Source organism: Triticum urartu, chromosome 6 (assembly GCF_003073215.2).
Source record: "Triticum urartu cultivar G1812 chromosome 6, Tu2.1, whole genome shotgun sequence".
In the NCBI taxonomy this organism is placed as follows: Eukaryota; Viridiplantae; Streptophyta; class Magnoliopsida; order Poales; family Poaceae; genus Triticum; species Triticum urartu.
The window spans coordinates 406,278,778-406,294,692 of NC_053027.1; the positions used below are offsets into that span (position 1 = coordinate 406,278,778).

The 15,915-nt window shown below is 44.2% G+C and overlaps 1 protein-coding gene across 3 annotated transcripts; it reads left to right on the forward strand.

Annotated features, from left to right (window-relative positions):
- The first annotated feature begins 6,103 nt into the window (after positions 1-6,103).
- LOC125513808 lies at positions 6,104-8,106 on the forward strand. Of its 3 annotated transcripts, XR_007286171.1 has the most exons (4): positions 6,104-6,712; positions 6,819-7,095; positions 7,263-7,382; positions 7,496-8,106. XR_007286171.1 is itself a non-coding variant. In XM_048679015.1 (2 exons), exons 1-2 carry the CDS (start codon positions 6,475-6,477, stop codon positions 6,900-6,902), a joined length of 330 nt encoding a protein of 109 aa, XP_048534972.1. In that variant the 5' UTR covers positions 6,104-6,474; the 3' UTR covers positions 6,903-7,312. The 3 variants fall into 3 exon arrangements, 2 of the variants coding, with proteins under 2 accessions (XP_048534972.1, XP_048534971.1); XM_048679015.1 differs by lacking the exon at positions 7,496-8,106 and having other exon boundaries at positions 6,104-6,720; positions 6,819-7,312; XM_048679014.1 differs by lacking the exon at positions 7,496-8,106 and having other exon boundaries at positions 6,819-7,312.
- Positions 8,107-15,915: the final 7,809 nt, after the last annotated feature.

A 15,915-nucleotide genomic window follows, 5' to 3' on the forward strand; every position in this document is an offset into this window, starting at 1 on the left:
TTTCTAGACACAACTCGGCTGCTAAAAATGATCAATCAGTGGGGGCTCCTAAGGTCGGGGAAGGCTCTGATTACCAACTTGTAACACCCTCGATGCGACTATACCTCCCACGTGTCGAGGCACGACTTAGAGGCATAATCGCATTGAAGGCATATGTCGCAAGTGAAGTAATCTTCACACAACCCATGTAATATAATAAGGAATAAGAGATACATAGTTGGCTTACAATCGCCACTTCACACAAATACATGAATAAAGCATTACATCATACAAATACACTCAAGGTCCAACTACGGAACCAAAATAAAAGAAGAACCCCAAATGCGACAATGGTCCCGATCGACCCCAACTAGGCTCCACTACTGATCAACTAGAAAGAAACAACACAACGGACAAAGTCTTCCTCGAGCTCCTCCTGAGCTTGGTTGCGTCATCTGCACGGTCTCATCGGCACCTGCAAGCTGGTTTTGGAAGTATCTGTGAGCCACGGGGACTCAGCAATCTCACACCCTCGCGATCAAGACTATTTAAGCTTATGGGTAAGGTAAAGGTATGAGGTGGAGCTGCAGCAAGCGACTAGCATATATGGTGGCTAACATACGCAAAAGAGAGCGAGAAGAGAAGGCAAAGCACGGTCGATAAAGTATGATCAAGAAGTGACCCTAAAACAACCTACGTCAAGCATAACTCCAACAACCGTGTTCACTTCCCGGACTCCGCTGGAAAGGGACCATCACGGTTACGCACGCGGTTGATTCATTTTAATTAAGGTCAACTTCAGGTTTTCTACAAGCGGACGTTAACAAACTCCCATCTACCCATAACCGCGGGCACGGCTTTCGAAAGTTCAAATCCCTGCAGGGGTGTCCCAACTTAGCCCATCACAAGCTCTCGCGGTCAACGAAGGAATAGACCTCCACCCGAGACATTCCGATCAGGCTCGGTACCTCGGTACAACAAGACATTTCGACAGGGTAAAACTAAACCAGCAACACCACCCAGATGTGCCGACAAATCCCGATAGGAGCTGCACATATCTCGTTCTCAGGGCACACCGGATGAGCAAGACGTCGGGTAAGCCAGCCCAGAGTTACCCCTGGTAGCCTCGGACATCGCTCAGTTGGACCAACACTCAGAGGAGCACTGGCCCGGGGGGGGGTAAATAATGATGACCCTTAGGAGCGCGACTCCCAAGGGAAAAAAAAGGCTAGGTGGCGAATGGTAAAACCAATGTTGGGCATTGCTAGAAGAGCTTTACTTAAGGCGAACTGTCAAGGGGTTCCCATTATAGCCCAACCGCGTAAGGGACGCAAAATCCGGGAACATAACACCGATATGACGGAAACTAGGGCGGCAAGAGTGGAACAAAACACCAGGCATAAGGCCGAGCCTTCCACCCTTTACCAAGTATATAGATGCATTAATTAAATAAGATATATAGTGATATCCCAACAAGTAAACAAATGTTCCAACAAGGATCGGCCTCCAATCTTCACCTGCAACTAGCAACGCTATAAGAGGGGCTGAGCAAAGCGTTAACATAGCCAATCAACGGTTTGCTAGGACATGGTGGGTTAGAGGTTTAACATGGCAATTGGGAGGCTGACAAGCAAATGGTAGGCATCGTAGCATTTGCATAGCAAAGAGCGAGCAAACTAGCATAGCAAAGATAGTAGTGATTTCGAGAGTATGATCATCTTGCCTGAGATCCCGCAAGGAAGAAGAACGAGTCCATGAAGAAGACAAACGGACGTAGACGAACGGATCCTCACAATCACGACGTTACCGGAACCAACCCGAAGAAGCAACACCGGAAAGAAGCAAACAATCATGGTAAACAACCATCGCATAATCATGGCATGATGCACAATCAAGTATGATGCATGTCCGGTTTAATGAAGCATGGCACGGCAAAGTGCACAAACAATCCTACAAATTAAGTGGAGCTCAATATGCAATGAGTTGCATATTGACGAAACACCATGACAAGTTATTTAGTTTGATCTTGTTTATGTACCCAACAATATTAAATGTTGTTAAACATGGCAAGAGGGGAAGCACAACAAAACTACCTATCTAGGCAAGTTTAAATGAGGCCGGAAGAAACGAACAACAATCCGGAAAATCCTCATATGCATAATTTAAGGTTTGGTACTGTTCTGCCCTAAACATAATTTTAGAGTTGTTAAACATGCAAAGTAAGGCCATGTTAAACTAGGCATTTTTCTACCCCATTTACATATAAAGATTATTTAAATCGGAGCTACGGTTAATTAGTTATGAATTAAAGCATTTTAGCATGGCATAGGAGCAAAATAATGCAAACATCATTTTAAACATTTCAAACATAGATGAAAGTTGGTTATTATTAATCTACACAAAATTCTGAGCAAGTTTCATATATTAAGTTTTTCAAACCGATGCACGGTTGTGGAATTATTAAATGCATGATGTATGAGGGCTTTTCTGTAAAACTGCAATCCTGCGGATAATAGACAAAAACGTTCTGCGGAAAAAAAATAGGTCCCGGGCCGAATCTGGCCGGCCCAAAAGTGCACAGGAGGGGCTGGGGGTTCTCACATTGGGCCAAGGCCCAGTTGATGCAGAGGCCGGTTGGCTGCTAGGCGCGCAGCTGGGCCTGCTAGCCCTGCGCTCGGTCAACGCACGAGCGAGACGAGGAGGCGAGCTGCTCCTGTTCTCGTTTCTGAAGAAAACAGAAACAGCAGCAGAACAAGGCAATGGAGAAGACAACGACAAGGTTCCTGGCGACAGGATCGATGGGAACCGGCCGGAACGGGCGGGTCGAGTCGTCTGGCGTCGATTCCGGGCAACGGTGGCGGACGGAGCTCGGGTGCGGGACTCCAGATCCATGGCGCTGCAAGGTGCAGAGAGAGAGAGAGAGAGGTTAGAGACAATGGGGAACCATGGAGAGGGGTCGCTGGATTAGAGGGGCGAGGGGCCGCGACCTGCGAGACTCCACTCCGGCGAGTGGCGCGGCCTGTCGGGGTCCTGGATGGCGGCTCACGGGAGGCCACGGACGGGATGGCTCTAGCAGGAGCTTGGCCGCGGCGAGACTTGCAGCAGCAGGACGGAACGGAGGAGGAACCTGCCGCGGTTGGAGACGTACATGGCGAGGCAGGGCGCGCGACGAAGCTGGGGCATGGCGCTCGGAGCTCACGATCCATTCGGGATCGAGCCGAGGAGGGAGAGGAGGCACGGTCGTGAGCACGGCGGCGCTCAGGGAGGCAGCGACCAGCTGGGTCGAGGAAGAGCCTGGCTAGCGCTCGGGATGAACAGGGATCGAGCCCCTAGCTCTCTTCTACGGGTATTGTTGCCGCTGGTTGGTGGATCGAGGTGATCCAGAGGAGAGCGCTGGTTGGGCGGCGTTGAAAACGAGGAGGAGCGACATGGCCGTGGTTGGTAGTTTGGATCGGGAGGGGATCCCAAGGAGGAGGAGATAGTGGCTGGCGGCGGCGGAGGATGGGACAAGACCCCTAGTTTTTAGGGTTTGGTCTAGATTTAGACTAGGAGTCCTTTATATATGAAAAGAAGGGGAAGTTTAGGGTAGATTCGGACCCTTCGATCTAAATTGGGCGGTTGAGAAAAAAAATAGACTAGGTGAGAGCAAAACTAAACCGAAGATGATTGGATATCTAGGTGTAGCGTGATTTGGTCCCTCCGATCAAAATCGGACGGGCCGAGATAACTAGGTTGGGAAGTCCAATAAATAAAACGGAGACGTTTTGTAGACGTTTGGGGATGATCCGGACACAACGGTGACGACTGCCCGGGTCGGGTCCGGGACAATTTCGGACGCGCACGTGAGGGGGGCCGCGGGCTGACGAGAGAGGTTAGGTTGGACCTGGCGGTAGGTAGTGGGCTGTGCGGAAGTCCTCAGGCTGAGAGAAGAGAAGAGAGAGGCCCGGCGACTGTTTCCGGAGACCAAAAACGTCCGACGAAAATACCGGCTATATTGCCGCTATAGTTTAACGGTTGGGCTATCAAACGAGCTCCGAATGCGATGAAACTTGGCAGGCGACCTACTAACAACATAACAACACCACATGCCAACTTTCATCCCATTCCGAGAACATTTTCCCGCCACTTATAAAAATAATATTTCGGATATGCCGCGGGCGCGTGCAAGTGTGTCTGGGCTCAGAACGGACAACGGAAGAAAGAAGGAGGCCGGGACGGATGCAAGTTTTGAAAACATGATGATGCAATGCACATGATGATATGACAAGATGCAACACGCAAGCAAATGACACGGCAACTACAACGAATAACTGAACGACACCTGGCACATCGGTCTCGGGGCGTTACATCGATCCTCCTTTAATAGTAGAGATATCTAGCCAGATAAGTGCTAGGAGCTATACGGCGTACTCGCAACTATATCACGGCAAGCATATATGACTTACTCTACTTCCTATGTAGTATAGAATGCTGTAATGCCCATGTAGTGTGGGCAACGCTGCCTATTAATTAACACTAAAAAGATGTCCGGTGGAAGGTTTCTTTGCATTAGCTTATTCTAGGTGTTTTTTGGAATCTTGAACTGGTAGCAAAATATTTTGGATAATGTCCTCTTGATTTCTGACATTGAATAGATATAAGTGAATACGGTCACATTTCTTTGCTATGCTTATCGATACAAGCTTTGGAATTTTGGACCATAATTGTCTTAGCAATGCCATTGGGGCATCAGCTCCCTATATTTTGTTGCGTGTACAATTTTCCTAAAATGTCATACTCTACTACAGTTTTCTTATCAGGAACGAATTGGGATTTTTTATAAGTAGTTCTTCTATACAACTCTGGCCTCTACTACTTTTGTTGGTAGATTATCATCCTTCTCCTACGATGTTACACATTATACTATTTGAGCATTGCTTCCTTTGGTTGCATTGGTCAATTTTTATGGTCAGTGTTGTAACAAAGGACTTAAAGCTTCAACTGAAACCCAACTCTGACGATATCCTAGATACAAATTGCATTGGGATTTAGATCTACCCATTTAGAGTTTAACTATTTGTCATGCCTCTCATTGTTCCTTACTTTCTATGACCGTCCTCTTGAAATATAAACTGATCAGCTAACATCATGTTCATCTATCAAGAATGTACGCGTGTAATGTTTTCCATTATCCAAATGTAAAATTGACGGTGAATGAACATACTTAATACACTTGGAAATGTCAAATATGAACACATATTCCATTGTTGGTCAGCGCCTTTTTGTTTGGTACCCATCATTCGGTCATTTTCATTTATACATAGTCTATCTCTGTTGATGTTAGTTGAGTTCATTTATTAAAGAGGTACTTAGGATTTAAGTCCACATGAAAACTGACTAGAAATAAGTAAATTTCAGACATTGATGATATGATTTTCCATGGCAAAACAAATATTTACAGAAAGTTGTACACGGATGTCCCGCAGCAACATGCGGGGAAATTATCTAGTTAATTAAGTAGCTAATACTAGCTAGCTACCACCTCTTTAATTCTAGTTTCAATACCATTATCATGCTTGATTAATTATTATCTGATTGAATTATTTTCTCATAAAGACCCTGAAGCAGGTGTCGAGGACTGATTTATGTGCATACTACGTTTGCGAGAACATTCGCATGATGACGTCCGAAAGGACCAGAACTGATAGAGACCAATGGGTATGTTTGCCAGAACACTATTCACAATTTTTACATAATTATCTAATATATATACACACAACTAATACATGCATATTGATCTCTTTCTTTAAAGATGGAGATGCGGGATAAGCTCCTACCATCAGCTCGCATACGAGCAATCTAAAAGGAAATAGCTAGGTTTTTGCTCGATCAGGTCATAGATCCCAAAGAAGAATACTATTACAAGCTATAATGCGTTCATATGTAATGATCTGCAGATTCTAGGAGAAATTGTATATACCAAATTATACATACACATACATGTGTATGTATGAATGGTCGTACGAGACATTCGATAATATATATATATAGAGAGTAGCACTATTCTAATCCGAAGATCAGAATAGTTATTCGGATCACGGTCGGCGCTATATAGGCCCGAAGACACGTTCCCGAGCTACCGAAACCCACGAAGAAAAAAACAAGCCCACTCCACGCCTCCTCGTCCACCACCTCGCCCGATCCCCAACCTCCGGATCTCCCCAGTCCCAGCGACGCCGAGCTCCCCCTGACCCCGCCTCCACCAGGCGTCGCTGCCCCCGCCCCCGCCCCCTTCAACTCCCGCCCCGCCGGCAAGCCGGGCGCCGCCATGCCCGCCCTTTCCTTTGACCGATCTCCTCCTTCCTCACCGTCGACGTCGTGGGAGCACCCATCCCGCTGCCCAGACCCTAGCCAGTGACGCCGCCACCGCCACGCAGCCGCAGCCACGCCCCTGTCGACGGCGCCGCCGCAGCCCCACCCCCGCCGGCGACGCAACCGCAGCCCCGACCCCAGCCGATGACGCGCAACACCACCTGCCAGAGCACCTCGTGGAAGCCCGATCCAGCGAGGATCCTTCACCACCCTCCACTCTCCGGTGACCACCAGCCCGCGTGCGGATGGTGTGCTATCCTGCAGATCGAGGAGGCGTCGAACTTCAGATGGAGGAGGCCACAACCTGCAGCTGGCCGCGCCATGGTTGCGCGTCACCGGCATCCTCCGTCACGCTCGGCACCTCCTGAGCGTTGGAGTGAAGGTCGACTCGTATGCACTCTGCAGTTCATTTTCTACTGATCCTGTAGCGCCTAAATCCATCGCGCACTTATATCGCAAGGTTCTTGCGTGTGTGTTTTGTCCTGCAGGGCATTTTCTTCAGGGCAGTGGAGAGCACCCTCACCCTGATCCCATCTGCAGCAGCGCCCCGAGTCCTCCCAAAGCAGCCTTGAGCCGTTCAAGTATGCAGCCCCGGGCCGTTCAACGACGGAGCTGCCGACCGTTCGTGAACACAACACCCCGGATCCTGCTGCCCACCATCCTGTAAAGGGAGACTTATTGTGAAGACTTCAAACTGAGTACAGAAGACTCGATTAATTTTTGCTCCCTTCTTGAAAGGAAGAGGGGAGTTGGTTCTCTTTTGAGGTTGCGACTCGATTAATCGATTAATTACAGCTTATTTTCGACCTTCCTGTGCTAGTAGATCTTTTCCCAATTCTGATCTTCTTTCGTTTGCTGTTTGGATTTATTCCCTTCGCTCTTCTTCGACCGCGCTCATAAATACGGCCTTGTAATCTTGTGGAAAGGAGCAGTGCAGTGCATGTGAATACATATGGCCTGAAGCTGCTATAATTGTCCAAAATCCGGTGTTTGCTACTGCAATCCGAGTGAAGTATATTTGGAAACATGCCTGCCTCGAGTCTTCTACTCTGGTATGCTCGCATCACACAGTATGACAGTATACTACACAAAATAGCATGGGAGTGATTCCTGCAAAAGCTCAAATTCTGCTGACAAGTTGTGTGCTGCGTTTGGCACTTTTCAGTTCCTGAACCAGCAGTCCTCGAGGCAGGATGTACTACTACCTGGACTCATCTGCCCCGGAGGCACAACACGAACCAAGCCCCATGTTTTTCAGTGACTGACTCAGTAGTCCTTGATGGTCGAACATCCGGCAGCTAGCCCGTACTGCACCACCATATCTTGCCATCTTATGATCCCAGCAAAATGTTGAAGTAAAACACACACCACCAGGAGGAGAGTATATGTCAAGGAAGGACTGGTGAAATAGCAGGGCAAAGATGCCACACTAATGCTGAGCCGGAGTGGTAGCGTGTGTGCGAGAAGACTCGTTTGTTTGGGTTGGGGAGCCAGCCGAGCCAACGCACACTTGGTGGACAGTCTATCTGGTTCGTACGCCCGGCCATGATATTGTGTCCGAAAAGAAGACTCAAATGGGCACGTTCAACTACTGTGTCCCCAGCCATGAAAACTTGTGGCCCGTCATGGTCTCCTCACACCTAAACGGCTGCCATTTTTCTATTAGTGAAATTTCCTCTGTTTTGGATTTATGAAGATGGAACAGATCACTGTTTAGAGTTTTGTTGGTACGCTGTTGCTGCAGTTTAAAATGACAGAGAGAGAGATTTCTTTTAAGAGATGAGCGCTGCTGCCGTCCTTAGTTAAAGAAAAGAGAAGAGAGAGAGAGAGAGAGAGAGAGAGAGAGAGAGAGAGCGCATATAGGATATAGTGGGTGTGTGCTGGATAGAAACCACTAACTTTAGAAAAAAAAGTAAAAGTATTTCTTTATCTGGCACTTAGTGGGTGTGTCTTTCTCTGAATAGTGGGTAGTGCAGGCATATACTATGCTTTGCCTGTTTCATGTCCTCTTCAATTGGTAAATTGTTGGTAGTATGTTACATAGCGCTTTCTTGCATGTATTGCCGCTAGGAAGTTCAAAGAACAGTTACATAGCGCTTTCTTGCATGTATTGCCGCTAGGAAGTTCAAAGAACAGAAAACTTAAAGTTCAGGTATGAAACCACACAAATTTCATAGAAGAAAAAAATACGTACAGACTGGAAAAGTTCACGAGAGAAACACAGAAAGTTGAGAAACAAAAAGCCAATAGTTCATTTTCGAGAAAAAGTGAAGTTCAAAAAAAAGAGAAACATCACTAAAAAATCAATGTGCAAAAAAACATACCAGAGATTTTAGAGGAAAAAACTCAAGAATTTTGTGGGTATACCTAAAAGATTCTATACTATGTCAAGAAGTTTCATGTTTCTCAAAGCACCAAAAAGTTCAAAATTAAAATAACAAAGTAATTCAATATTTATATTGAAGAATGATCCCTCTATCCCATAATATAAGAACGTTTTTGACACTAGCACTAGTGTCAAAAACCCTAGAAGTTCAATTTGAAATAACCGAGAAGGTCAAAGAACCTAGAAGTTCAAATTTAAAAACTTAGAAAGTTGTTTACTTATTTAAAACCATATTTTTTTCTAAGAAGTTCAAAGTCAAAAAAGAGAGAAGTTCAAAGGTTAAAAAAACTCAGATGTTTTCTCGTTACTAAAGAATAAAATGAAGTTCAAATTAAAATAAAAAGGTAAAGCTAAAAAAGTTTAAAAAGAATTATCTCCCTAAAAAACCCATGAAGTTCAAATAAGTTTAAATTCAAATAATAGAAAACAACTCATATTTACAAAAAGAAGGATGTTCCATTTTTAAAAAATAAAAAAGGAGCCTCAAATTTAAAAAGGCGAGCAGTTCAATGTTAATATAACAATAAGATTTTTCTCGTGTCTAAAAACTGAAACCAATAATAAATTTTATGGATTTAAAGCCTAGAGGTTCAAATTTAAAAATATGAAGAAGTTCAATGTTTATAGAAACCGTAAGAAGATCAAATTAAAAAAAGCATCTCAAACAAATTCATATAAAAAGGGATTATCTCTGTTCAAAAAACTTAGAAGTTTATTTTTAAAATACGGAATAGGTCGATGTTTATTAAGAAACTAGGATTTTTTCCGTTACTAAAATAAATAACACCAAGTCCAAATTGAAAAACCAAGAAGTTCAACTTTTAAAAATAGAATAGTTTAATGTATATGAAAAACCCAGATTTTCCTCGTTAGTAAACAATAGACCAAAAAGTTCAATTTCAAAAAACTGGAGCAGTTTGATATTTATTACAAAACTCGAACTTTTCCCGTTACTAACAAAAAGATTCTCCTCCCCGTAGTTGGTATGCATCTACTACAGAAAAAATACATCGACCTTAGAAGTTCACATATAGCTGGGAAGGAACAACTATAGCTCTCTCTATGCACATGTTGTGTTTGGAGAGGCATGGTTTTGATTTTGATTTTGGGCTTGGATGTACAAGTTGTATGATGAAGGTGAGACAACTAAGTGAAGTCCATTTGCACATGTGAAATTCAGTTAGCCGTATGAAAGGGAATAAGATCGTTTGTTTATTTGGCCCCCATTTGTACATCGGGTTATCTAATTTCTTGTTTCCTATTGTTTCATGAAGTTTAATAGTATGCTTTGATGCAAAAAAGTGCTTTTAGTATGTTTTGTTGTTTGTTGGGGAACGTAGTAATTTCAAAAAAATTCCTACGCACACGCAAGATCATGGTGATGCATAGCAACGAGAGGGGAGAGTGTGACCTACGTACCCTTGTAGATCGACAACGGAAGCGTTAGCACAACGTGGTTGATGTAGTCGTACGTCTTCACGGCCCGACCGATCAAGCACCGAAACTACGGCACCTCCGAGTTCTAGCACACGTTCAGCTCGATGACGATCCCCGGACTCCGATCCAGCAAAGTGTCGGGGAAGAGTTCCGTCAGCACGACGGCTTGGTGACGATCTTGATGTACTACCGTCGCAGGGCTTCGCCTAAGCACCGCTACAATATTATCGAGGACTATGGTGGAAGGGGGCACCGCACACGCTAAGAATATGATCACGTGGATCAACTTGTGTGTCTAGGGGTGCCCCCTGCCTCCGTATATAAAGGATCAAAGGGGGGGTGCGGCCGGCCAGGAGAGGGCGCGCCAGGAGGAGTCCTACTCCCTCCGGGAGTAGGATTCCCCCCTTTCCTAGTTGGAATAGGATTCGGGAGGGGAAAGAGGAGAGAGAGAAGGAAGGGGGCGCCCCCCCTCTCCTTGTCCTATTCGGACTAGGGGGGGGAGGGGCGCGCGGCCCAGCCCTGGCCACCTCTCCTCTCTTCCACTAAAGCCCACTAAGGCCCATATACCTCCCGGGGGGTTCCGGTAACCTCCCGGTACTCCGGTAAAATCCCGATTTCACCCGGAACACTTCCGATATCCAAATATAGGCTTCCAATATATCAATCTTTCATGTCTCGTCCATTTCGAGGCTCCTCGTCATGTCCGTGATCACATCCGGGGACTCCGAACAACCTTCGGTCAATCAAATCATAACTCATAATATAACTGTCATCGAAACGTTAAGCGTGCGGACCCTACGGGTTTGAGAACTATGTAGACATGACCGAGACACGTCTCCGGTCAATAACCAATAGCGGGAACCTGGATTCTCATATTGGCTCCCACATATTCTACCGAATCTTTATCGGTCATCAGCCATACAACATACGTTGTTCCCTTTGTCATCGGTATGTTACTTGCCCGAGAATTCGATCGTCGTATCTCATACCTAGTTCAATCTCGTTACCAGCAAGTCTCTTTACTCGTTCCGTAATAACATCATCCTCCTAACCTCATTAGTTGCAATGCTGCCAAAGGGCTTAAGTGATGTGTATTACCGAGTGGGCCCAGAGATACCTCTCCGACAATCGGAGTGACAAATCCTAATCTCGAAATACTCCAACCCAACAAGTACCTTCGGAGACACCTGTAGAGCACCTTTATAATCACCCAGTTACGTTGTGACGTTTGGTGGCACACAAAGTGTTCCTCCGGTTAACGGGAGTTGCATAATCTCATAGTCATAGGAACATGTATAAGTCATGAAAAAAGTAATAGCAACAAACTAAACGATCGGGTGCTAAGCTAATGGAATGGGTCATGTCAATCAGATCATTCATCCAATGATGTGATCCCGTTAATCAAATAACAACTCTTTGTCCATGGTTAGGAAACATAACCATCTTTGATTAACGAGCTAGTCAAGTAGAGGCATACTAGTGACACTCTGTTTGTCTATGTATTCACACATGTATTATGTTTCCGGTTAATACAATTCTAGCATGAATAATAAACATTTATCATGATATAAGGAAATAAATAATAACTTTAATAACTTTATTATTGCCTCTAGGGCATATTTCCTTCAGTCTCCCACTTGCACTAGAGTCAATAATCTAGATTACACATTAATGATTCTAACACCCATGGAGCCTTGGTGCTGATCATGTTTTGCTCGTGGAAGAGGCTTAGTCAACGGGTCTGCTACATTCAGATCCGTATGTATCTTGCAAATCTCTATGTCTCCCACCTGGACTTGATCCCGGATGGAATTAAAGCGTCTCTTGATGTGCTTGGTTCTCTTGTGAAATCTGGATTCCTTTGCCAAGGCAATTGCACCAGTATTGTCACAAAAGATTTTCATTGGACCCGATGCACTAGGTATGACACCTAGATCGGATATGAACTCCTTCATCCAGACTCCTTTATTTGCTGCTTCCGAAGCAGCTATGTACTCCGCTTCACATGTAGATCCCGCCACGACGCTTTGTTTAGAACTGCACCAACTGACAGCTCCACCGTTTAATGTAAACACGTATCTGGTTTTGCGATTTAGAATCGTCCGGATCAGTGTCAAAGCTTGCATCAACGTAACCCTTTACGATGAGCTCTTTGTCACCTCCATATACGAGAAACATATCCTTAGTCCTTTTTAGGTACTTCAGGATATTCTTGACCGCTGTCCAGTGATCCACTCCTGGATTACTTTGGTACCTCCCTGCTAGACTTATAGCAAGGCACACATCAGGTCTGGTACACAGCATTGCATACATGATAGAGCCTATGGCTGAAGCATAGGGAACATCTTTCATTTTCTCTCTATCTTCTGCAGTGGTCGGACATTGAGTCTTACTCAATTTCACACCTTGTAACACAGGCAAGAACCCTTTCTTTGCTTGGTCCATTTTGAACTTCTTCAAAACTTTGTCAAGGTATGTGCTTTGTGAAAGTCCAATTAAGCGTCTTGATCTATCTCTATAGATCTTAATGCTCAATATGTAAGCAGCTTCACCGAGGTCTTTCATTGAAAAACTCTTATTCAAGTATCCCTTTATGCTATCCAGAAATTCTATATCATTTCCAATTAGTAATATGTCATCCACATATAATATCAGAAATGCTACAGAGCTCCCACTCATTTTCTTGTAAATACAGGCTTCTCCAAAAGTCTATATAAAACCAAATGCTTTGATCACACTATCAAAAGTTTATTCCAACTCCGAGAGGCTTGCACCAGTCCATAAATGGATCGCTGGAGCTTGCACACTTTGTTAGCTCCCTTTGGATCGACAAAACCTTCTGTTTGCATCATATACAACTCTTCTTCCAGAAATCCATTCAGGAATGCAGTTTTGACATCCATCTGCCAAATTTCATAATCATAAAATGCGGCAATTGCTAACATGATTCGGACAGACTTAAGCATCGCTACGGGTGAGAAGGTCTCATCGTAGTCAATCCCTTGAACTTGTCGAAAACCTTTTGCGACAAGTCGAGCTTTGTAGACAGTAACATTACCGTCAGCGTCAGTCTTCTTCTTGAAGATCCATTTATTCTCAATTGCTTGCCGATCATTGGGCAAGTCAACCAAAGTCCATACTTTGTTCTCATACATGGATCCCATCTCAGATTTCATGGCTTCAAGCCATTTTGCGGAATCTGGGCTCACCATCGCTTCTTCATAGTTCGTAGGTTCATCATGATCTAGTAGCATGACTTCCAGAACAGGATTACCATACCACTCTGGCGCGGATCTCACTCTGGTTGATCTACGAGGTTCAGTAGTATCTTGTTCTGAAGTTTCATGATCATTATCATTAGCTTCCTCACTAATTGGTGTAGGTGTCACAGAAACAGGTTTCTGTGATGTACTACTTTCCAATAAGGGAGTAGATACAGTTACCTCATCAAGTTCTACTTTCCTCCCACTCACTTCTTTCGAGAGAAACTCCTTCTCCAGAAAGTTTCCGAATTTAGCAACAAAAGTCTTGCCTTCGGATCTGTGATAGAAGGTGTATCCAATAGTTTCCTTTGGATATCCTATGAAGACACATTTCTCCGATTTGGGTTCGAGCTTATCAGGTTGAAGCTTTTTCACATAAGCATCGCAGCCCCAAACTTTCAGAAATGACAACTTTGGTTTCTTGCAAAACCATAGTTCATAAGGCATCATCTCAACGGATTTTGATGGTGCCCTATTTAACGTGAATGCGGCCGTCTCTAGAGCGTATCCCCAAAACGATAGCGGTAAATCAGTAAGAGACATCATAGATCGCACCATATCTAGTAAAGTACGATTACGACGTTCGGACACACCATTACGCTGTGGTGTTCCGGGTGGCGTGAGTTGCGAAACTATTCCACATTGTTTCAAATGTACACCAAACTCGTAACTCAAATATTCTCCCCCACGATCAGATCGTAGGAATTTTATTTTCTTGTTACGATGATTTTCAAGTTCACTCTGAAATTCTTTGAACTTTTCAAACGTTTCAGACTTGTGTTTCATTAAGTAGATATACCCATATCTGCTTAAGTCATCTGTGAAGGTGAGAAAATAATGATATCCGCCACGAGCCTCAACATTCATCGGACCACATACATCTGTATGTATGATTTCTAACAAATATGTTGCTCTCTCCATAGTACCGGAGAACGGTGTTTTTGTCATCTTACCCATAAGGCACGGTTCGCAAGTACCAAGTGATTCATAATCAAGTGGTTCCAAAAGCCCATCAGTATGGAGTTTCTTCATGCGCTTTATACCGATATGACCCAAACGGCAGTGCCACAAATAAGTTGCACTATCATTATCAACTCTGCATCTTTTGGTTTCAACACTATGAATATGTGTGTCACTACTATCGAGATTTAATAAGAACAGACCACTCCTTAAGGGTGCATGACCATAAAAGATATTACTCATGTAAATAGAAGAACCATTATTCTCTGATTTAAATGAATAACCGTCTCGCATCAAACAAGATCCAGATATAATGTTCATGCTTAACGCTGGCACCAAATAACAATTATTTAGGTCTAATATTAATCCTGAAGGTAGATGTAGAGGTAGAGTGCCGACTGCGATCACATCGACTTTGGAACCATTTCCCACGCGCATCGTCACCTCGTCCTTAGCCAATCTTCGCTTAATCCGTAGTCCCTGTTTCAAGTTGCAAATATTAGCAACAGAACCAGTATCAAATACCCAGGTGCTACTGCGAGCATTAGTAAGGTACACTTCAATAACATGTATATCACATATACCTTTGTTCACCTTGCCATCCTTCTTATCCGCCAAATACTTGAGGCAGTTCCGCTTCCAGTGACCAGTCTGCTTGCAGTAGAAGCACTCAGTTTCAGGCTTAGGTCCAGTTTTGGGTTTCTTCTCTTGAGTAGCAACTTGCTTGCTATTCTTTTTGAAGTTCCCCTTCTTCTTTCCTTTGCCCTTTTTCTTGAAACTAGTGGTCTTGTTGATCATCAACACTTGATGCTCCTTCTTGATTTCTACCTCCGCAGCTTTCAGCATTGCGAAGAGCTCGGGAACAGTCTTATTCATCCCTTGCATATTATAGTTCATCACGAAGCTCTTGTAGCCTGGTGGCAGTGATTGGAGAATTCTGTCAATGACGCAATCATCTGGAAGATTAACTCCCAATTGAATCAAGTGATTATTATACCCAGACATTTTGAGTATATGCTCACTGACAGAACTGTTCTCCTCCATCTTGCAGCTATAGAACTTATTGGAGACTTCATATCTCTCAATCCGGGCATTTGCTTGAAATATTAACTTCAACTCCTGGAACATCTCATATGCTACATGACGTTCAAAACGTCGTTGAAGTCCCGATTCTAAGCCGTAAAGCATGGCACACTGAACTGTCGAGTAGTCATTAGCTTTGCTCTGCCAGACGTTCATAACATCTGGTGTTGCTCCAGCAGCAGGCCTGGCACCCAGCGGTGCTTCCAGGACGTAATTCTTCTGTGAAGCAATGAGGATAATCCTCAAGTTACGGACCCAGTCCGTGTAATTGCTACCATCATCTTTCAACTTTGCTTTCTCAAGGAACGAATTAAAATTCAACGAAACAACAGCACGGGCCATCTATCTACAATCAAACATAGATAAGCAAGATACTATCAGGTACTAAGTTCATGATAAATTTAGGTTCAATTAATCATATTACTTAAAGAACTCCCACTTAGATAGACATCCCTC

Bases quoted from the DNA above. Each gene is read 5' to 3' on its own strand.
- LOC125513808 (XM_048679014.1), top strand. From the start codon at position 6,475: ATGACGCGCAACACCACCTGCCAGAGCACCTCGTGGAAGCCCGATCCA. The intron at 6,713-6,818 runs GTCGACTCGTAT...TTTGTCCTGCAG, and splicing joins TCCTGAGCGTTGGAGTGAAG to GGCATTTTCTTCAGGGCAGT.